This window comes from Myotis lucifugus, unplaced genomic scaffold (assembly GCF_000147115.1).
Source record: "Myotis lucifugus unplaced genomic scaffold, Myoluc2.0 scaffold_10, whole genome shotgun sequence".
NCBI lineage: Eukaryota > Metazoa > Chordata > Mammalia > Chiroptera > Vespertilionidae > Myotis > Myotis lucifugus.
In genome coordinates this window covers 6,409,857-6,434,220 of record NW_005871058.1, presented here as the reverse complement: position 1 = coordinate 6,434,220, position 24,364 = coordinate 6,409,857, and the positions used below count along the sequence as shown (strand labels likewise).

At 37.3% G+C, this 24,364-nt stretch overlaps 1 protein-coding gene and 2 pseudogenes across 22 annotated transcripts in view; 1 reads left to right on the top strand and 2 right to left on the bottom strand.

The window, feature by feature from the left end:
* Positions 1-22,058, top strand: part of METAP2 (methionyl aminopeptidase 2) — a 34,999-nt gene extending 12,941 nt beyond the window's left edge. For all 22 annotated transcript variants that reach the window (XM_006084126.3, XM_014451589.2, XM_006084125.3 and 19 more), the window contains 8 exons: positions 654-756; positions 9,904-10,065; positions 10,789-10,970; positions 11,779-11,873; positions 12,106-12,202; positions 18,324-18,427; positions 19,115-19,230; positions 19,892-22,058. In XM_006084126.3, the coding sequence (XP_006084188.1) occupies positions 654-756; positions 9,904-10,065; positions 10,789-10,970; positions 11,779-11,873; positions 12,106-12,202; positions 18,324-18,427; positions 19,115-19,230; positions 19,892-20,144 (1,112 nt within the window). In that variant the 3' untranslated portion in view covers positions 20,145-22,058. The remainder of the gene's footprint in view (positions 1-653; positions 757-9,903; positions 10,066-10,788; positions 10,971-11,778; positions 11,874-12,105; positions 12,203-18,323; positions 18,428-19,114; positions 19,231-19,891) is intronic.
* LOC111824987 lies at positions 5,581-5,674 on the bottom strand (annotated as a pseudogene).
* On the bottom strand, positions 15,062-16,203 carry LOC102441573 (annotated as a pseudogene).
* Positions 22,059-24,364: the final 2,306 nt, after the last annotated feature.

Below are 24,364 nucleotides of genomic sequence, written 5' to 3'. Positions count from 1 at the left end.
TCTCTGAAATAAATAAAAATATGTATTTTTAAAAACCAAAACAACAGAATATAAAAGCATCTTGAAGCACTGGTGTTTTAGTACATAGTTTGGGAAATAATGTTCTTAAAACATATGCTAGGTGTTAACTTTTTTTGAGTATCGGGAAATTTGTGTAGGGCTACCTAAAGTTTTTGGGTACTGGCACTGAGTATGTATACTCTTAACTTTATACCTATTATAACCTTGAAATAAGTTTTTAAACTTGTTTTATTAACATATAACAGCTTTATATTTTTACTTTATTGCTATAAGATTTCTTACTTTCTTGTTGCTGTTTTTATTTGTATTTGTGAAAGCCAACCTCTATATGCTATCCCATTTCCAGTATAGTAAATGAAGACAAAAACATTAGAAGTGTGCTTTCTTCCAAGGTATATACTGTTTAAATATATAATGGAGTCTTGAGGAATTGAATATTTTTATTCCCAAGCTATAGTAAATCAGAGAGGAGGTGACCAGCATGGTATTTTTAACTATGAGGAGACAAACATCAAGGAGGTTCTTTAAAATCAGGACATACCACAACCATTAGGAACTGAGAAAAACTGTAATGATAACTGCTTAATTTTATTTCCAACTACAGAAGTTAATGCTTTATTTGTATCTCACAGCAAAAGTTCAAACAGACCCTCCCTCAGTTCCAATATGTGACCTGTATCCTAACGGTGTATTTCCCAAAGGACAAGAATGCGAGTACCCACCCACACAAGATGGGTAAGGATCATAAAATAACTTCCAGTTTGACTTTTGAAAGTTGTAGTTTAGCAATAAAGCAGATTTAATTTTTCTCCACTACCTTAATAAAAGCTTGTGAATTTGTTGCAGAGAAAATACAGTAGAAGCCCTCTTATCCAAAATGATTGAAACCAGCAGTTTGGTTAATCAAAAAAGTATGTTAAAAATGGGATTACAAAAAGTAAAAATCCTATATAATAAAAGGCTAAATGCAAATTGTCCCCTCGGGAGTTCCACCAGGAGACCAGGCGTTCGATTGCTCGCTATGACATGCGCTGACCACTGGGGGGGTGGCACGGAACATGGCAGGTGACCAGTGGTGGCGGCAGGGCGCTGAGTGGGTGAGGGAAGGAACAGGCGGCGAGGTCAGGAGGCAGGGAACCTGATCGTCCCTGATTGCTGGCCAGGCCTAGAGACCCTACCTGTGCACTGGGCCTCTCGTCTTTATTGATAAAACTTAACTTAAATATTTGGTTTTCATCATTTTTAGGATAAATTTGCATTGGACTCCACTTTCTCCCCCATAAGTCATATCCATAATGCATTGCCTATGAGTCTATTTTACTTTTAATTTCTATGAATAACTAAGTAATCTGAGAGCTGATGCCTGTCTATATCTTTACATTTTTTTCCTGAAACCATTTATAATTCTTTACTTAATTTGACAAAAGTATTTTTTGATGACTTGCCTTTATTGAGATTTTTCTGAGTAGTCAATTTAGTTTTCATAGAAACAATTTTTTAAATGAAATATATATAATTAAATAACATAATTATAGTAGTAACTGCAGGTGACTTAAATAAGTTTTGGGAACAAATCACCTAAATTCTTGGAAGTATTCTGAAAGGTTATGTGTTTCCACTGGTTAGCAGACACATAATGGCATTATGCATACTGGTTAACACATTGCGTATCGCATAGAAATCTCTAAGACATACGCCAGGGACTGCACGTTTTTGGGCAAACTGCACGTTATTTAAATCATCATAATGCACTTTAGGTGTTTTTCAATAATTATAACATTTTTATTTACAAAAACAATTAAACAATTAAAGTTCCAAGTACTTTTTTAACGTATGGTACTGCGTAAAACATTTTCCTCTATGAAGAGGGACCAAACAAAATTTACGTAAGTATCTCGATTCGCTCCTTTTTCCATGGGCGTGAAAAACGAGAACACTCGTGAGCGGTCCTTAACAGATGGCGCGCGAAACACGAGAAAACTCCTGAGCGGTATGAAATGTGTTAAGAATATGGAAGCTAGGGCTAAACTATCTGCATTTGAATCCTAGCTCTAACACTTATTAGCTTTTTGACTTGGGCAAGTAATTTATCATGTCTATAATTTTATTTCCTCATCTGTAAAAAAAAAAAAAGTGAGGCACTTCATAAGGTTGTTGTGAGGAATAATAACATATGCAAAGCACTTAGCAGAGTAAAAGACACATAGTAAGCATTAAGTGTTAGCTGCTATTCAGAATAGGAACTTGTCATCTGCTGATATTCAGAATACAATGGGAATTAGTCACTGTTTACCGAGGGAGTCAAGAGCATTGGTTAATTGAGTGGTTGCAATAGTTGGCTAAGAAAGCTTCTACTGTAGCATTGTTTTTTGTTGTTGTTTTGTTTCTCTCTTAGAGTGGAAGGGAACAGGGAGGGGCAGAGAGAGAAAAAGAGAAATATTGATGTGAGAGACTCACGGATTTGTTGCCTCCCACAGGCGCCCTGAGGGCGGGGATCAAGCCTGCAATCCAGGTACTTGCCCTTGACCTCGAATCAAACCCAAGACCTTCCTGTGCACAGGCCAATGCTCTAACCACAGAACCAGGGCAGGTTTTTGTTTGTTTGTTTGTTTTTGTTAATTAGAAAAGAGCATGATGTTATATTTTTACTGCCTTCCTTGTTCCCAGTACTCATAGGGAATTAGCCTGTAAAGTTGGGGAATTTTATGGTATAGGCATCTTTTCTTTAAATTGAATTTGTCAGTCAATATCCTATCTTGATGCATCTATTTAAAAAATGTACAGACACATAATTTTATATTAATTACATAAATTTTCATGGTACATAGGATGTGATCACATTTATCTTTGAATAAAACTTTTTAATTTTTTTTTTTTTTTTTTTGCTTGTTCCCTCTTCCTTCCCTTCCTTCCAGACCCATGTAAGCATCTAGCAGGTAGCCTTCCATATTTTTCTATGCTCATATATGTGTTAACTATGTCTGTTTATATAAGGAGAGTGTTTTGGTCATTGCTTGTTTACAAAAATGAAATCAGGCATACTTTTCCTCCACCTTACTTTCCTCATTCAGTACTACCCTTTAAAGTTTCTCTATGCCCTGACCGGTTTGGCTCAGTGGGTAGAGCATCGGCCTGCGGACTGAGGGGTCCCAGGTTCGATTCCGGTCAAGGGCATGTACCTTGGTTGCGGGCACATCCCCAGTAGGGGGTGTGCAGGAGGCAGCTGATCGATGTTTCTCTCTCATAGATGTTTCTAGCTCTCTATCTCTCTCCCTTCCTCTCTGTAAAAAATCAATAAAATATATTGTTTTAAAATAAAAAAATAAAGTTCCTCTAAGTCAGCTCTGTAATTCTTTTGAATGGCTTCATAATATTCTATGGTGTGAACATATCATTCTTTATTTCACCATTTTCTAATTGGTGAGCATTTACTTTGTCTCCAGTATTTTTTGCTATTATAAACCATCCTATATAATAAAAGGGTAATATGCAAATTAACCCTAATGGCTGAATGACCCAGAATGACCAGTCACTATGACGCACACTGACCACCATGGGGCAGACACACTCAACGCAGGAGCTGACCCCGGGTGATCGGTGTGCTTCCACAGGGGGAGCTCCACTCAACCACAAGCCGGGCTGATGGCTGCGAGTGCAGCAGCAGTGGCGGTAGCCTCTCCCGCTTCTTTGGCAGTGCTAAGGATGTCTGACTGCTGAGTGGGCCTAAGCTGTCAGTCAGACATCTCCCGAGGGCTCCCGGACTGCCAGAGATCCCCTGGGGAGCGGGCCTAAGCCGGCAGGTGGACCATCCCCCAAGGGGTCCCGGACTGCGGGAGGGCTGAAGAACCTCCCCTCCCCCCCAAATGCATGAATTTTTATGCACCGGGCCTCTCGTTCTGCATACATCTCATTTATGTATGCGTGTGTGTGTGTGTGTGTGTGTGTGTGTGTGTGTACACACACCTCCTTATGCTTTGGCAGTTTTACTATGTGACTGTTTTCCACGAGGGAGATTAATGAATCAAAGAATATTTTAATACTTTAGTTTATGATTCCCAGACTGCTAATGATTTTGAGCATCTTTTGCTTATTGTGCATATTGGCTTTGTTCTTTTGCTCTTCCAGAAGTTTTAAATACATAAATACAGAATGCTTATATTTTATACTCCTGGGTTCCTAGCAGTCTTAGATTTTCTCAAACTCACTATTTTTGTATTTCATTACATTTTTAATTGATCTGGAATTTTTTAAGTAAGGTTTGGAATGCTTCTTTCTAAATGAATAGACAGTTGTGTTAGAATTATTTATCCTATTCAATTTAGAATTGTTTATTAATTTATCCTATTCAATTGAACAACCATCTTGTCATGTATCTCTCTATATAAAAGCCTAGTGACTGGACAGCGGAATGACCAGAATGACCGGTCGGTTGACCAGCCGCTATGATGTGCACTGACCACTAGGGGGCAGACGCTCAACGCAGGAGCTGCCCCCTGGTGGTGAGTACGCTCCCATAGCAGGTCGGTCCCCACAGGCCACGCCCTCCGCCAGTGCACAAATCTCTGCACCGGGCCTCTAGTTCTTACATAATGGAATTATGTGTTTTGTGGGTTGTTTTTTTTAAAATATATTTTATTTATTTTTTACAGAGAGGAAGGGAGAGGGATAGAGAGCCAGAAACATGGATGAGAGAGAAACATCGATCAGCTGCCTCCTGCACACTCCCCACTGGGTATGTGCCCGCAACCAAGGTACATGCCCCTGACTGGAATTGAACCTGGGACCCTTGACTCTGCAGGCCGACGCTCTATCCACTGAGCCAAACCGGTTAGGGCTGTGGGTTTTTTGTTGTTTTTTTTTGTTTGTTTGTTTTTATAGAGAGAGGAAGGGGGAGAGAAACATCAATTTGTTGTTCCATTTTATTTATGCATTCATTGGTTGATTTTGTACGTGTTCTGACTGGAGATTGAACCCACAACCTTGGTGTATCAAGACTATGCTCTAACCAACCAACTGAGCTACTCAACCAGGGCTGGAATTACATGTTTTTGATCTGGTGTTTAGAATCTGTAAATGCAGAAGACTGAATTAAGCAATACATGGTTATTTTACTGCTCGGTGGTCAGGCCCCCCAGACCCCTTGTTGTTCAAGGCTCAACTATATATTCTCATATATAATGGAACCAGTTTCTGTATTATTTATTCTCTTCCTTTGATCTATTTGTCTATTCCTGTGCTAATACTATTTTTATTTCCTAAACTTTATACTATTTTGATAATTTGATAAAGCAGTCTTGTCTTCTCTGCCACACACCCAAACACAGTTCCTTTTCATACTTTTCTTAGCTATTTTGTCATATAATCTTAACACACACCCGAGAGAAATGTCCTTGTTAGAATTCTCATCAGAATTGCATTACATTTATGTATTTGTTTTTAGAAAATTGGCAGTTATGTCACATTGTCTTTATCTAGTGTCATGGAATATTTTCCCACTTATTCTGATTTTTTTTTTCTAGTAGGTTCTGTCCCATTCTTGTTAAATTTATTATATATTTTTTAAACATGGAACACTTCACGAATTTGTATGTCATCCTTGCGCTGGGGTTATGTATTTTTCCAACTTGAGTATATGTGCTGCCAAAGCAAGCACGTTAAATTTATTCTTGACTGTTTTCTGGTATTGTTACTGATGTGAACAAGGAGTTTTTATTTCTATTTCCATTTCTAGATGTTTATTGCTAAAGTGGAGGAAAGCCATTGGTTTCTTATAGTTGTAACAGATTGTTAATATTTTTAACATTGTGAATTAGTGGAATATTTGAAGTAATGTTAAGAAAAGCAGATTTTGGCCCTAGCCAGTTAAGAGCATTGGCCCTCGGACTTAGGGTCTTGGGTTTGTTTCGGGTCTAGGGTACATACTTCGGTTGCAGGCTCGATTCCTAGGGAACATGCGGGAGGCAACCAATCCATGTGTCTCTCTCACATCAGTATTTCTCTCTCTGTCTCTTCCACTCTCTAAAATTGAATGGAAAAACTATCCTTAGGTGAAGATTAATATCTCTTGGGGTGATACTTAAATATTGAAAGCAATGCTATATGCTGTCCTAGAGAAATACAAAAGAAATTAAGGTATTGTTATGTTTGCTTTTTGATAACTCTCAATATTTGTTGACATTCATAAAATCAGTTTTGACTATTTGCAAATAGGTCAGAATAAATATTCTTATAGATTTGGTAAAATATTAAATAGATTTTTATATCTTGCCTCATTGTTTTTAAATAAACTAATTGTAAATTGCTTGAATTATCACAAAGAACTCAACTGTAACTACCACCCATGTTGAGTACGTTGCTTTATTTTAAAATAATTTAATACTTCACAGGAATAATTCCATACTGTGAGAATATTACAAAGAACTCCCGCATACTTTTCACTTAGATTCTTAACATTTTGCAACTTTTATTGTTCTGTCAATGAAATATGACAATTATACATACTCTATATAATATAAAATAACATTCCATTTTTCCCTTGGAAGATAAAAGGCAAATGGAGAAAATGTTTCATTGGTGAATTTGTATGCATACTATTTTTCTGATTGATTTGAGAGTAGATATCACTTAGATAAGGTATTATCTAGTTTTTTTGGTTTATCAATACTTTTTTTTCTTCTTGTAATTACTAATTTGTGGGAAACTAATTTGTGAATATGAAAATATCTCATTCCTTATGTTGTCCTCCCATGTAGCATCCATTGATGATCTTTGTCTGAATCCATTTTTATTTTTTATTGATTTCAGAGAGGAAGGAAGAGGGAGAGAGAGAGAGAAAAGAGAAACATCAGTGATGTGATAGAATCATTGATCGGCTGCCTCCTGCTGGGGATCAAACCTACAACCTGGGCATGTGCCCTTGAACCTGGGACCCTTCAGTCTGCAGGCCGATGCTCTATCCATGGAGCCAAACCAGCTAGGGCTGAATCCATTTTTATTACACTGGTTGTTGCTCTTTTAAAAAATACAACATTCTATGTTTATTTCCAGTGTTATTAAAAGTTTTTTTAACCAATTTTTTAATGGCTGTAATGCTATTCTATTCTGTATCTGGCTTAACTTTATTAGTTATTTCCCTATTTTTGAATATTTATATTGACTTCAATATTTTATTAGGAAAATTTCTGTGATGAACATTGTAGTATGTTAATTGGAACTGGTTTTTCTCTTATTCTGGATATCTAGAAGTAGAATGAAGTATTATTTTGAAATTCTTTATCTATTTCTAAATTTAGTAGACAATTTTTGGGGGAAAATGTTAATTTTACAAGCCATACATACCCACTATAGAATAGTTAGTAAATACAGATTAGCAAAAAGAAGAAAATAGAAGTCTCCTTAATTCTGCCAGTGAATTACTAGTAAAATCACTGTTAACTTGTTAATATTTCTTCCTCTAAAGGCTCTCATATAAATACCTAGAACTCTTTTTTAAGGTAGACTTATATCACAATATCATTCCTTTTAAAATTTATTTTCATGTTAGTAAAGAAACCAACAGTATTTCTAATGGCTGAGTAATTTTGCACATCTGTGTGCATATCATAATTTGTCCAGTTTTCTCTTATTGGACTTACACTTTATTTCTAGTTGCTTACTATTTTTTTTCTTTTATTCTAGTTGCTTACTATTATAAATGATGGAATAAATATCTTTGTTGGAATAAATATCTTTGTTGATTTCAACTTTTATAGTGAATTCCATAAGAAAGGGTGAAAGTGAACTCAATACCCAGATTGAAAAGTGCTTATTAACATTTTGCCCTGTGTGTGTGTATGTATGTGGTTTTTTGTTGTTGATCTTTTTCTTTTGGCTGGGCCATTTAAAAAGAAGTCTTATTTTGAGTCCTTACTTCTAGAAACTTCAAGTATCTCCCTAGAATTAGAAATTCTCTAAATTATTACAGCCAAGTATATTAACAGTAACTTCCCAGTATCATGTAAATAATTACCTAATGTTGATATTTAGAATATTTTTCCTGTTGTCCCTGGAACATCTTTTTAGTTATTTTTCCTCCTAAACCAGGATCCAATCAAGGTTCATACATTGCATATGATTAGAATCCCTACCTTCATCTCTTCAATTGAACTGGCTTTTTTAAGAGATCAGGTAATTTTAAAAATCTCATGTTCTGGGATTTCTCCCATTGTTTCCTTGTGGTGTCATTAAACTTTTTTCTGTTTTTGTATTTTCTATAAACTGGAATTAGTTGGAAAGGCTTACATTAGCATTATACTAAATATATTTGACAGGGATATATTATAAGTGACATTAAAGTACTTCATATTATACCATAGTCTGTTGCATCAGATGTAATTTCAGATTGTTCATTAGTTTATCTGTATTTACTCACTTGGGTAATATGAAGACCATCATCCCTGTTTCTTTTTTTAAAGAACTTTTTTCTTTTTGCAGTTAACATGTAATCTATGGGGTAGTTTGGAACCATTGGAATATCCTTGTCTTTAACAACCTTTCACTTAGCTATTTTAGTATTCATTGATGATCCTTTATCAGTAATTTATTCACTGTATTGCAGTGAATTTCTAATTCTGTCATTTCTTTCTTTCTTTCTTTTTATCCTCACCCTAGAGCATGTTTATTGATTTTAGAGGGGCGGGGAGAAACATCAATGTGAGAATGAAACATTGATTAACTGCCTCTTGCACGCCCCCTACTGGGGATCAAGCCTGCAACCCTTCAGTGCGTGGGACTGACCCAACCAGCTGAGCCACACAAGCAAGAGCAGCAGTTAAATATTATTTACAAAACAGGTGCCAGGCTGGATTTACCTGCAGGCCACATAGTTTGCCAGCCACTAACTTAAGGCCATAGGAATAATTTGAAAGCATCACTTTCATACTAAGTATAATTTATATACCTCCGTGATCACTGAGTTTGTGAACTATACAGTATTTTTTAAATTATTTTATTTTAGAGAGTGGGAGAGGGGAGAAACATCAGTTTGTTGTTCCACCTATTTATGCATTCATTGGTGGTTTCTTGTATGTGGCCTGACCAGAAATCGAACTCAAAACCTTAGCATATAGTAGGGACAGTGCTCTAACCAACTGAGCTATCTGGCTAGGCCTTATATATTCAGTATTTCTTAAGAATGTGTGAAAGGATAACAACTTTTTCAAAGATTTTCATTTGAAAACAGTTTTCAAAATGTACTGCTTAAAGGCAATCAGTGGATCTCCTCATTCCCAGATTCTGAAAAAAAATCTGTTACTCCTAGCACTTTTAAAATGTGAGCCATATCCTTCAAGGAAGATTACCATATATATGTACACACACACACACACACACAATTAGAAAACTCCTGCAAAAGCCATAATATTTTATGCTTTGAGGAATATATATATATGCAGATTTCCAGGTCAAGTCTTTGTATTAGTACTTGCCCTATTGGTGACGTTATATGCTAAATTTTGGTGTGCTCTTTTGAATCCTCTTATATATATTACCTCGAGTGGAATGATGACTTTTTCTCCTATCTGCTTGGTATCTAGGACTCTTCTGACTTTTCTGGTTCTCTCGTTTTGTGTTATTTTCTGTGGCATGGTATTAGTCCTCTGACTATGAATGCAATCTCACTTTTTTTTTTTTTTTTAAGATTCTTGGAAAGTATTTATTATGATTTGGCTTGATTACAGGTGTTTGACTACTTGTATTCAGAAGTTACGCTGATATTTAGTGAAAGAAATTAAATATGTAATGTTTTTATCTAAAATGTCTTATATTAGTATATTTTTATCTCAGCTTTTATGTTTATTGTGCTGTTTCTTAAATTACTAATACTATGCTATGTGTACTATAAAGGCGAACAGCTGCTTGGAGAACTACAAGTGAAGAAAAGAAAGCATTAGATCAAGCTAGTGAAGAGATTTGGAATGATTTTCGAGAAGCTGCAGAAGCACATCGACAAGTTAGAAAATATGTTATGAGCTGGATTAAGCCTGGGATGACAATGATAGAAATCTGGTAAAAGGAATATGATTTTGTAAGAACATGAGAAAAATAATTATTTTTTAGAGTTGACTTTTCAGTTGTAATGTTTGGCTTTTCATTACTACTTTAAATGAAGGTTCTAGAAACATCTTCTAAATTCTTGTAATGTTGATGTAACGAGGAAACCACTAGAGGCATTTGTACTTCACTCATCCTATTTTGTATTCACGTACACTCATGTGCAAATGCACCCATTATTCTTATTTTTTGTCCTAAACTCTATTGGTTTGCTATCTAGTAGTTCATATTAAATTAAAATTCTTGGACACAAAACAATGTACTGAAGAAACCAATAAAAGTAATTATTTCTTCAGTTTCCTGTTGAGAAATAATTAGCTGTAAGAGGCAACCTAATTCTCTGATTCATATTTCAAAATATGCAACATTGAGCAAATAAAGTGTAATCAGCATTTAAATTAGTCTATGTCAAGAATGTTACCTACTAGGAAACTTAAGTCCTCTCATTTCATTTCTCCAGATTTCTAGTGGAATTAAATATTTTATCTTTTAGAGGTGCGCTACTATTTTCATAGCTTTAGGGAACTGTTATTCACATTCAGAAAGTGCTCAGATTATTTCCAGGAAGTAATTTAAGAGAGTTTTATTTAACTTTCTGAACATGATGAACTGTAAGGTTTATAAGGTTATACCTTATATAAAATGTCAAAGTAAACAAATTTTGTTTTTATTTTTTAGCGAAAAATTGGAAGATTGTTCACGAAAGCTAATAAAAGAGAATGGATTAAACGCAGGCCTGGCGTTTCCTACTGGGTGTTCTCTCAATAACTGTGCTGCCCATTATACTCCCAATGCTGGTGACACAACAGTATTACAGTATGATGATATCTGTAAGATAGACTTTGGAACACATATAAGTGGTGAGTTCTTAGAAATAATTTCACCCCACTCCCTAAAAGGATTAGTCTTATCTGTGTTGGATGGGGCGGGGCTATAGGTACTGAACTCCCAAATTTTCTTCTTGATGCCTCACTTTTTAATAGAGCTGTGTTGAGGTAGATTTTGAAATTGGCTTTAAAGCCTCCTACTAAATGGAGTATAATAAAAGCCATCAGGTAATTGAAGTTTACCCTTTGTATCAAGGCATGAAAAATATTATCCTACATTTCTTCAGTTATAATTTCAGACATTTATTCATATAACATCAAATATTTACTTAGAACCTTTAAGTTTACTAACGTTTATACTTGTTAGCTTTTCTGCAAGTATCGTTTTATCTCACTTTAACAGGTGAAAAGTAAAGCTTAAATTAAGTACTTACCTAAGCTTTTATTAAATTGAAGAAGCTGGAATGATGGTTAGCATCCTGGGGACCTACACATATTCTCTGCCTGGATTGCTGTTTCTTAGTTCCCTAGGCTTTTCTAGCTTTGATTGGTTTCTGTTTATATTTTTGCATAACTGCCTCAGTGATACTGAATTAGTGCTATCTTGAAGTAATATGTACTACTACTGAAATTATCTTTTCATCCTGAATCCTTCATATAACTTAATAATTTTACTTTTTCCCCCCTTTGGTTATGAATGCGTACTTAGAGTGCTGCTTTCATTTGAGCCCATCGTTTTATTTTCCTGTTAACTAGCAAGGATAAGCAATAGAGTAGGTGCTATAAAATAGATAAATCAACTAGCTGATAAGTAAATTTAAATGAGAATTTTTTCTTTCAGGTAGGATTATTGACTGTGCTTTTACTGTCACTTTTAATCCCAAATATGATACATTATTAAAAGCTGTAAAAGATGCCACTAACACTGGAATAAAGGTATGTGAACTGTAATCACTATTTCATTCAACATATTTTGAGCACATTATAAACTGTTGAAGGTGTTTGAGTTATATAAGACTACTCCACTGCCCTTAGGGTTTTAAGTGGATAATTATATAATGTACCAAAGGTTTTTATAGAGAAAGTTACAATGTACAAAGCAGTTTTGAAGTTAGGCTAATGTAAAATTCTCCGATTTGAATAACACTATACATTATTTGGTCTTTAGTGTGCTGGAATTGATGTTCGTCTATGTGATGTTGGTGAGGCCATTCAAGAAGTTATGGAATCCTATGAGGTCGAAATAGATGGGAAGACATATCAAGGTGTGTTCTTTAAAAATGTATCTTATTTAAAATGGTGTGAGCTTTGCAAAATTAATTTTAAAAAAGAGTGTTGAGTGCTTTCTTTGGGTCAGCTGCTTCATCTTTATCGCTTGAGAATATAGAGGGAAAATGGGGAAATGACCTGCTTATGGTAGGAGGAGTATGTGGTTGTTAGCTGGGAATTGTTGCCAGGCTCCTCTGGTAGCTGATAAGAAGACACTTGGGGATTTATCCCAGGGTGGCCAAAATGCAGACTAGGTTTTCTGTGACTAGTCAGATCACAATAGCCTCAGTGAGTACTGAATTAGTGCTGTCTTGAAGTAATATATACTATCCCTGGAATTATCTTTTGCATAACTCAGAGAAGTTAAATACAAAATTGAGAGGCCGGTTTATTCCTTGTGTGTCCTTTAATCTTTGTTGTTGTTTTTAATTCTCACCCAAGTATATTTTTTCCATTGATTTTTAGAGAGAGTGGAAGGGAGGAGGGGGAGGGAAAGAGAAAGGGAAAAAAGTTGGTTGCCTCTTTCACACACCCCAACAGGGGTTGGGGGACTGAACCTGCAACCCTGGTACGTGCCTTTGACTGGGAATCAAACCCTCAAACTTTCAGAGTATGGGCTGACTCTACCCACTGAGCAATGCGGGCCAGGGCATGTCTTTTAATCTTTATTTCTTCTGCCTGCTTCTCTTTCCTAGCCACTGCCTTAGGTACACAGTCCCAGAGTCACCTGTGCTCTTCCTCAGTCCAGCCTTCTTGGACTCCCAACATCTATATGACCACTCTTCAGCCACCATCATCATAGCTTTCTGTTCCAGCTGTCCTAATAACGTTCTTACAGAATTCCTACATTTCCTTTAACCATATCCTATCTCCTTTATAGTCCTTTGAGTGGCATCTGTCATGCTTCCTTACCCTTCAGTAAATTCATATAATGAAGCATTCTTTGCATTACCCTGTTGATAATAATATTATGTTTTTAGCAAGTGCAAAAGTAGTTCTTCCTCTGAGACCAACCAAAAATACATTTAAGTAAAAACAGATTTTTCTTAAAAAATTTCTTTAAAACAAAAAATGCATTTAAATAAAATAACATAACCGAGTTACACAGAAGAAGCAAGGCACAGGGAAATGACCTGCTTATGGTAGGAGGAGTATGTGGTTCATATTATACAGGTTTTTGACAGCCACAGGCTAATTCTGGGACCAATAGCTATTAAGGTAACTTTCTCGATAAAGGCTACTCACACCTACCATAAGCAGGTCATTTCCCCATTTTCCCTCTATATTCTCAAGCGATAAAGATGAAGCAGCTGACCCAAAGAAAGCACTCAACACTCTTTTTTAAAATTTGGATGGGAGGTGGTATAAGAATGAAGAAAACATGCTTTGGGGTCAGGCAGGTCTATCTTTGAGCTTAGATAATCCTATAAACTTTTAAGAACCCAAGTTTATTTGTTTTTTAGTGTAATAGGATTAATGGTATGATTTGTTTGTTTATTTAGAAACTAGAGGCCCAGTGCACAAATTTGTGCACTAGTGGGGTTCCTCGGCCTGGCCTGCAGGATTGGGCCAAAACCAGCTCTCCAACATCCCCGGATTGTGAGAGGGTGCAGGCCAGGCCAAGGAACCCCACAGGTGCACAATCGGGGCCGGGGAAGGATGCGGGAGGTTGCCAGCTGGGGAGGGACCTCGGGAAGGCTCCAGGGCATGTCAGGCCTGTCTCGCCCAGTCCCGGTCAGCTGGACTCCAGCTGCAATCTAACCTACTGGTCAGAGTGTCTGCCCCCTGGTGGTCAGTGCATGTCACAGTGAGCATTTGAGCGGCCTTAGCATATCATTAGCATATTACGCTTTGATTGGTTGAACAGATGACCGGACACTTAGCATATTAGGTTTTTATTATATAGGATATAAATTTTATGATAGTGTCTGAAATTTATTAGTATTTAACAAATATTTTTATTTTCCACCCCAGTTTTGGGATTGGTGCCATAACAAATAATGTACATTCAAGTCCCTCTCAAAACTTTCTTTTCTATCTTCTTCCAATTCTGTTTGATCTTGTTTTCAAGGTCTGTATTAGGTGACAATTTGACTTTCAGCCACTGCAGTATTGTAATCTTTAATACCTGTCTCCTTACCTTTTCCACTAAGCTAGTACAACATTTTTGGCTGGCATTTTTACTAGTTAGAGCAGAAAGGGTATGGACAAATCATGAAATTGGGAGTTGAAGAACTAGGCTGGCTATAGGCTAAACTTTCAGAAGCAATTCCCCAAAACCATAATTCAAAGCTGGGCCATCAAGGGAGGTAATTTTACTTATTTACTTTGAGCAGGAAGGTAATAGAATTAGAAAGTTACCTTTACAGCTGTTGGTTCCAGAATTAGCCTGACACTGTCAAACCCTGATAAAATAAAAATGGATACCTCTGTGCCCTGTTTCTTCTGTGTAAGTTTGTTATATCTTAGGTTGGTTTTTTGTTTAAATGCATTTTTGTTTAAAAGTCTTTTTTTTTTTTTTTGCCATTGCCACACCTGCCCTTTATTGGACTCAGCTAGCAGGCTGGTGCGGGCTCTTCACACTCCTCAGACAGCACCCATATAGGTTTAGGGCGGTGCCATCATTCTGTGAAGGCCCAGAGCCTGCCCAAGTCTTGGAGGCCAAGTTGAATCACCAACCAGAAGGTTGGAAGAGAAAAAGGCAACAGGCAGACAGGAAAGGCAAGACTCTTCGATGATGGAGACTGATCTCAAGGGAAAGCTTAGGTCCAGCAGTGTCTCCCAAGGACACTCTGAATCCTAAGGAGAGATACTCGGGCTGGATGGAGTAGATCTGTGTGCTTAGCAGCCAGTGTCTATATGGCAACTTTGAGGAGACGCTTGGTATCAGGCTCAATGTTGAAGGAAGGGAAAGTGCAGCTGTAGTGTCAGAAGGGCTCCCCCATTCGGCCCGGTAAGGAACTTCTTAAGATTCCAGGCCATATCTGAGTGGCACACTGGACTCCAAATGATGAACTTGGGATTGGTCATGAGAGAAAATGGGTCATCATAAGGGTCGGGGAACTTGTTCTTCAGGTAGGTGAAGACAGGATGCTTGTTTTGACCATTCACCTCACACTTTGGGGCAAGGGTAAAGGTGGGCTGGAATCCACCCCCAAGGGAAAACATACTTGAGATTGTTTAGAATCTCATTCTGACAGTTCTCCTGATGTCCAAATTGGTTGCAAGGGAAGCCAAGAACCACCAGGTGCCTGGGAAAGTAGCATTGCAGCTCGTTGAGCTGGCTCAGAGCGATGGTACATTCTCAATCAGCACTGCCCTGCCTCGGAATGTATTGAAATCTGTCTTCTCCCCAGCCAAGCTGATAATAGTGAGGTTGTAGAACGACTTGGCAATGAAAGCCATGGTGAAAGTGCAGGGTCTAGAAAATCTTCTTTTATTTAAATGTATTTTTTATTGGCCCAATGGGTCAGTTTGACAGGTCTTACAGACATAGTAATACTTGCTGACTTTTAAATACATTTAGCTTATTATTTATATAAAAAGGAATATTTTTTGAAGAGCTGAGAGTTTCATTTTTCTGTACCACCCCCTAAATTTGTAATATACTTGTTATTGTTTCACTGTTACAGATTTGGAAAAAACCTTGCTACCTAATTCTGCCCTAGAAGAAAGGTAGCTCATCCTAAGGATTCTAGCACTGTACAGCTAAATATTTTTAAACATTTTTTGTGGACTATAATCAACACTATTTGTATAATATCCTATATAATAAGAGGCCAATATGCAAATCGACTGAACAGTGGAACGACCAGTCGCTATGATGCGCACTGGCCCCTGGTGGTCAGTGCACTCCCAGAGGCCCTGAGCCAGGCTCATGGCAGTGGTGGCGGGAACCTCTCCTGCCTCCACAGTAGCACTAAGGAGCAGCGAGCCAGGTTGTAAGGAGTTAGCAGGCAGGTAGTAAGGAGTGAGGGATCCCAGATTGCGAGAGGGATGTCCGCCTGCTGGCTTAGGCCACTCCCTGGGGGACTGGGGGAATCGGGCCTAAGCCAGCAGGCGGACATCCCCTGAGGGGTCCCGGGACTGTGAGATGTTCCCGGACTGTGAGAGTTGAGGGAACACCCCCCCCCCCCAGTGCATGAGTGTCATGCACTAGCCCTCTAGTTCTATCTGTATAGGCCAGTGATGGCGAACCTTTTGAGCTCGGCGGGTCAGCATTTTGAAAAACCCTAACTTACCTCTGGGGCCGGGTCACATATAGAAATTTTTTGATATTTGCAACCATAGTAAAACAAAGACTTATATTTTTGTATAATGTGTTTTGTTTTTTTTAAATATATTTTATTGATTTTTTACAGAGAGGAAGGGAGAGAGATAGAGAGTTAGAAACATCGATGAGAGAGAAACATCAATCAGCTGCTTCCTGCACATCTCCCACTGTGGATGTGCCCGCAACCCAGGTACATGCCCTTGACCGGAATCGAACCTGGGACCCCTCAGTCCGCAGGCCGACGCTCTATCCACTGAGCCAAACCGGTTTCGGCAAGACATATTTTTGATATTTATTTCATATATTTAAATGCCATTTAACAAAGAAAAATCAACCAAAAAAATGAGTTCGCATGTCACCTCTGACATATGTGTCATAGGTTCGCCATCACTGATATAGGCCTTCTCAATTACAGTAGCCTTCCTCTAGTAAACCACTATGTTAAGTAGTAAAGTATTTGCATTTGCTTTTCTTTATACCTTTTACTATCTAGTTACGTATCCCTAAACAGTTACGTAATTATGCCTAATTTTGAAAATATTAAATGCACATCTTTATATATAAAAGCCTAAGCGACCATTATGACCGAATGACCGCAATGACTGGTCCACCAGTTGCTGTGACACTCGCTGACCACCAGGGGGCAGGTGTTCAATGCAGGTGGTCAGTGTGCTCCCACAGCCAACCTCCCGCGTGCCCCCCGCCGGCCCCCATCGGCCCCTGGTGCTAAACCATTCGTAGAGACCTGATTTTGGGTCAGGGTTTCATATGTAGCAAAGCAGCTCCCTCGCTGTGATCTATTGAATGTCAGCCCTCGACACAAGGGTTTGTCTTGCTACCGTTCTCTCCCTTCCCCAGGGCCACCCACCCGCCCGCCCGCCATGGTGGTGGTGCAGCAGTGAGGGAAGGAGGAGCGGGGGAGTTGGGGAACTGCACAGTGGCAGGGCACCGAGGGTGGCATCGGCCTCTGGCGTCCGTTCCTCCTGTGACCTGCCCGGTGACGGTTGCCTCCTCTCCCAACCCCGCTGGTGCCTTCGGGCCCGGGCTGGGATGAGGAACCGGGGGTGGATGGTGGCAGACGCAGTACCTTTTCCAGGACAGCTGAGGGCCAGCAGCCAACCTCCCGTGGTCCCTCCCCCCCACCCCCCAGACAATCTCTTGTGTCCCTCCCCTCCCCAACCCCTCCGTGCACAAATTCGTGCACCGGGCCTCTAGTGTATACATATGCATTCCATTGCACAGTATGTGTATAACTGTGCCTTCCTTTGCTCATTTTTTTTTTAGGTTTTATTCAGTTCAGTGTATCCCTAGTGTTTTGTTTTTATTTTTGAGTAGCATTCCATTGTGTGACTATACCACAGTTTGTTTATTCTATCATTAATCTCAGGACCTTGGGGCTGTTTAAGATTTTCTTTTTTAACATTGGAAATGTTGATAGAGTAATAAAATTTAAGGTTTCATAAATCCTATCATTTTAACACAAAACACTCATTTTTACATTGCCTTTTAGTCCATAACAATATATAATTTTCATGTTTGTAATTATTGTGTACATGGCATTTTATGACTTTTTATTGATTAACAATACCTCTTTAGATGGACCCCCCGTGTGTCCTCATCACATAGTTTATTCTTTTTCCACCATCTCTCCTTACTCCCTTCTAGTTTTTAATTAATAACATTGTAATAAACATCTTTTTATATTACACTAGTCTTCCACTTTGTATTTTAACTACCTTAAGGTGAGGTTATTTTGTAGAGCCATATGTTGTTTGTAAATAAATGCTTGAACTTCATACTTAAAGGTCAAGAGTTCTGAATAACTTTTTTTCTTACTATGCCAGTGAAACCAATCCGTAATCTAAATGGGCATTCAATTGGGCCATACAGAATACATGCTGGGAAAACAGTGCCCATTGTGAAAGGAGGAGAGGCAACAAGAATGGAGGTATGTGTGTTCTTTGTGAAGCATTTTGATTTTTTTTCCCAAACCAAAGCTAGTGATAGTATGTTGAGCAAAATTAACTTGCCATTTATATTTACCTTGACAGGGATTGGGCCATATTAGTATGCAAATTTTTTTAAAAATATGCTTTTATTGATTTTAGAGAGAGAGATTGACTCCTGCACACACCCCAATCGGGGATTGAATCTGCAATTTGAGTATATGCCCTGACCGGGAATCGAACTGGCAACCTTTTGGTACTCGGGACGACGCACAACCAACTGAGCCACACCGGCCATGGCATTAGTGTGCAAATTTTATCTAGTCAGATCAGGGCTCAAGTCAGTTATGTAAAATTGGGTATGTCAAAGGATTATTCATTCAACACATAGTGAATATTTACTGAGCATCATGGATGTGCCTGCCAGTCTCTTCAGTAGGCACTAAGGATATAGTAGTGAACAAAAGAAAATTCCCTGCCCATGTAAAGCCTGCATTCTAAAAAGAGGACACAGAAAGACAAAAAAGCGCTAAGGAGGTAAAAAGCAGGGAAAGGTGGATAAGGACTGCCAATGGTATTTCATGTTGTTTCTTCCATGAAGCAGGGAATACCTCAGCCTGACGTTAAGATATGCTAATTTTAATTTGTTCTTAATTTTTCTTGTTTCCCTATTCTAATGTGTTTTTTAGGAAGGAGAAGTATATGCCATTGAAACCTTCGGTAGCACAGGAAAAGGCGTTGTTCATGATGATATGGAATGTTCACATTACATGAAAAATTTTGATGTTGGACATGTGCCAATAAGGTGAGAGACTTATTTCTGTATGACTAGTGACTTTCTCTTCCCACTTAACAGCTATTTTAAAAATGTGAAAAATATCCACAGTGATAAATATACAGTTTTATAGCTTAATATTAAATTCTGTGGATTTCCATAATGCAGCAGAGATTGGGCCTGTTAAAAATTTTAACTGAGATGAAAATGATGTAGGTAACTATTTTCTTCAGGTCCAGTTTCTAATAATTGTAATAATTTCAGAGATAATAATTTTGTGGTATGTCTAGATTTTTTTCTTATATTTGGTAAACTTTTTATTTACTTTAAAAAAAATCTTTTTAGGTAGGTGGGTGAAAGATTTACACCTACTTTATGGGCAGGTCTTTCAGCTCGATGCCTATAAAAAGAAATTCTCACCAGAATACTGTTGGTGAGTCTGTATTGGGAATTTCACACATGCATAGGCACAGACATGATAAGAGCCTTCATCTGGCTTCCTATTCAGCTGCCATCTATAATTAGATATGGGCTACTATGTATCCTGGCTTTTGAATGTGGAAACAGGCAACAACAAAATTTTTTTAAAACTTTAAGTAAAGCCACAGCTACCATTTGAGTTTTCCTTAATGGGGAAGTGAGTTTTGGTAACTTTTTAGCTAACTATTAATCTTGGATTTTCTCCTTTTAGGCTTCCAAGAACAAAACACTTGTTAAATGTCATCAATGAAAACTTTGGCACCCTTGCCTTTTGCCGGAGATGGCTGGATCGCTTGGGAGAAAGTAAATACTTGATGGCTTTGAAGAATCTGTGTGACTTGGGCATTGTAGATCCATATCCACCATTATGTGACATTAAAGGATCATATACAGCACAGTTTGAACATACCATACTGTTGCGTCCAACATGTAAAGAAGTTGTCAGCAGAGGAGATGACTATTAACCTTAGTCCAAAGCCACATTAACGTCTTTTATTTTGTAAGCCTTGTTGGAATACATTATACCAGAATTGATTTGCAACATGTTGTCTGTTTAACAGTGGACCTATATAATACTTTTATTCGTGTTTAAAAGGGAAGGAATTTGATCAAAGGCAAACCATCTAATGTAATTAACCATGGAAAAAGCTTTCAGGACTTTCATATGTTAACCGTTTTTTCTCCTGTCTAGAAAATGCTATAAAGTTCAAATTAGTTAGGAATGACTTAAGCATTTTGTTTTGAACACCTAAAAGTTGCTTTTCAAATATTTATATTGCCATATTCTTATTTGAATGCTTTGAATGACTACATCCAGTTCTGCACCCATACCTTCTGGTATTGCTTTTTAACCTTCCTGGAATCCATTTTCTAAAAAATAAAGACATTTTCAGACCCAAGAGCTACATTTCAATGTCTGTGGTTATAATTTTGCACAGAAAATAGCTAAACTTAATGTAGGGAAATGTAGAGCTTTTTATCTGGATTTAGACCTCTACACTGAAACTTTTTTTTCTGATATAGTGGCTAAACAAGATCTATACATGTATAAAGTAGGAGAAGCTTCATAAATTAATATACAGCTTTAGGAATATTTTGCCTTTTTTTTAGGACCTTATCTTTAGGACCTTATATTAGTCCTTATCTTTCATTTTTTTCTCTGGCATTGGAAAGATCTATTTGTAACATGACTTAGGAATATTGTACAACTTGAAACCTTGATTTAGTAAAATAACATTTAGATCCTTTGTCCAGTGCTATATTTATTAGGAAAGGTATTCAGCTTGCTTGGTAAACCAAAAATGTATTTAAAACCACAAAAACAGGAAAATTTTCCATGATTAGGGCTTGTTCTAGTTAGAAAAGTTAAATTGAATTATTAGTCTTTTTCATTAGTGAACCAAATTCTTTAGCACCCTGTACCTCGACTGGCTTAGATTTATAACATTATGGGTGATATTTCAGGAAGTGAGGTTATAGTGACTTATTAAAGCAGCTAACTGCATAAGTTGAATGTAAGATGCATAATACTTGAACTGAACCCCACTACCAATTCTTGAACAAACTGCTTGAATTTTATGTAAATTATTTTGGGGAATGTTTCAACAAATTTTCAAAATAGTTATGTACTAAGGTAAAGCCTTAATTTGTATGTTTAGCACAGTAACATTTATTGCCTCTGGGATGCTGTTTTGTATTTTAATGTTTTTCTCATAGGAAGAGAAATCTGACTTCTGTACTTAGATCTTTTATTATACATTAAAAAGCCGCTTTCAGCATTCAAGCTATAAATGAATGTTATCTTGTGGGATAAACAATCTAGTTTAGCTATATGAGCCATGTTTACTATGGTGCTAATGTTCAGTAGCTATCTTTGAATAAGTTCTCCATTTTCTGTGATGTGCTAGTGGCAGAGCTCACCAGTTTGTGCTTGGAGATGTTACAGGGTTTGGGCCCTCCAGCTAGCTCTTCTGGAGTTTTGAGTCCATACTATTTTGATGTGCTTTGGAGGGAAGTATAAAGTATCCTGATTTCCAAGCCCCTGAATTTTAGAATTGACCTTTTGAGTCAAGAATTTTGGAGCTTTGTGAGATCTCTTTAGCAGTAGTGATCTCAAACCATTTATGAGATCCAAGCTCCCTTCCCAGGTAACTGTTGGAAGCAGTAGCATCACTTATATGCTGCTGGAATGGCTGGAAGGGATATGACCTTGTATATAGAAAAGCTTTCACTTAAGAAAAAACTGTATTGTTTATCTACTAGCCATGTATCTCTTGAAATCATTCTGTCATGTTTATAATGATGTACCTTCTTGGTAACCAATTATTAGTTTGAATGTTTAACAATAGTGCCTTTAGTAAATTATTTTACAACCAAAACGTTGTTTTTGTTAGATCAATTTAGCATAATGTAGAAGCCCACATTAAGATGTTCAGTAGGAAATCTTAAGTTTCTGTGCATTGTCTAGGTTTTAGTTTCACTTTAATAGACTTTTTTAAGATCTGATTTAGGTGAGCAAAAGTTACCACATACTTCTTGACCTCACACATAGCACCCCTCCCATAGGTTTTAGTTTTAAGGGATTAGAAAGGGCTAAGCCACTTTATTTCTTATACATTACATTGAAATAAGTACTAAAAACAAGCAACTTTCCTATAAAAAAGGCTAATATGCAAATTGTCCCCTGGACCAGGAGTTCGACCACAGGGCGGGGCCGGCCAGCCAACCACCCATGCCCCCTAGCCCCCAGGCCGGCCCTGCCCAATCAGCAAGGGGCCAGCTGGACCCCATCCATGCACGAATTTGTGCACCCGGCCTCTAGTACCATTATAAACAACATAGCTTTCAGAGTTGTTTTAAAATATCCCCCTAATATTAGGTGTTAAAAGGTATAGCAGTTGATCTAAGTACAGTGGGGCCTTGACTTACGAGTGTCCCGACTAACGAGTTTTTTGAGATACTAGCTGTCTCTCGCCGATTTTTTTGCATTGAGTTGATAGAGTAATTTGAGTTAACGAGCTCCTTAACGAGCTCGGTCTCAGAACGAATTAAACTGGTAAGTCAATGCCCCACTGTATAAAGTAATCCTTGAAATAAAGACTATACTCAGTATCTTCACCACATAAGTCTTTAATGAGGTATAATTACATTAACAGTTGAGGTAATGATTTGCATAGGTATTTAATAAATGATTTTAATCCTTAGCCATTTAACACTCAAGTTGTATTTTTGGCATAAATGATTTGTCTGTTCAGTGATAAAGTCTCATTGCACTTCACAAAGCTACCCCAGATGACTTGTTCTCTGAAATTTAAGGAAAATTTGCCAATAGAGGTTGTCCTTCACAAGTTTATACTTAGATGATCACTAGTGGAGAACAGCATTTAACATATTTTCCATTAAGAATTCAACCGCAAGCAGACCAGCTTAAAAAAAAAAAAGATCTAGTGGTTAACAATGAACTCTTACAAGAGCTGATCAACATATATTAGTGGATTCTCCTCTTTCTGAAATAAAGTTAGCAGCAGTAGCATTTTAAAGAGATCTGGTAAGATTATTAGGGAAGAACAAAGTCATACTGTGTTTTTAATAAAATGCAAGATTATATAATTTTAAATGTCAGGACCCCATGTCTGAATATCTGAGAAGCTCCTAGTATTCACATAATCCTAGCAAGAGTGAGCAGTCCAGACCTTAGAAAAATGAGATGCATATTACCCAGCTGCCAGTTTTGAAGATTTACCTTCTCTGCCCTGTAATTTTTTTTCTCTTCAAGACATATATTTTATTCCATGAAGAATCTCAAGATATGCAGTACAAAGTTTTAAAAGATTTAATATTTAGACATAAAATGAATTCATAACCAAATAAAATTGTACTTGTATAACAATATACTGTTTGGTAAATTCAAGTTTTTTATATTACTTCTTTATTAGAATCAGGACAAAACAGTTTGCTGCCAGATGAATCATTAAGTCCCAACCATCATTGTTTTTATGTCCACAGAACTGAAGTTATTTAAGCATACTATTTATAAAGCTGTCATTTTCATTTGTATAGTTGAGTATGCCAAATGAAGAACAATTATTAAAAATAAATTAAAAAAAAATGGAAGTTCCTTTAACAACAGTAATGTCTTCTGATCCCTTTAATACACAAAGCTTCAGGAATATCAATGTGATTGATAAGTATCTTTTCTCGTTTAAAATAGTAATTTAACTACCTTCAAGGGGCAAAGGTAACTTCAACATACAAACAGCCTGAAAGAATTGACTTTTGGGTAAGATTATTAGTGAAGAAAGTGTCTATAATTTTCCATAGAATAAATTTGTTTGGAAAATAGCTACAAAAGATAAATGTATAGCCCTAGCCGGTTTGGCTCAGTGGATAGAGCATCAGCCTGTGGACTGAAGGGTCCCAGGTTCAATTCTGGTCAAGGGCACATGCCCAGGTTGGGGGCTCAATCCCCATTGGGGGACGTGCAATGATTTCCTTTCATCATTGATGTTTCCCTCTCCCTCTCTGAAATCAATAAAAATATATATACTATACAAAGATAAATGTATAAAATGATACCACCTGAACTTCAGTACAAATTCATGATGTGCCAATCCTATATAATAAAACCCTAATATGCAAATAGACCGAATGGCGGAACGACTGGTTGCTATGATGCGCACTCACC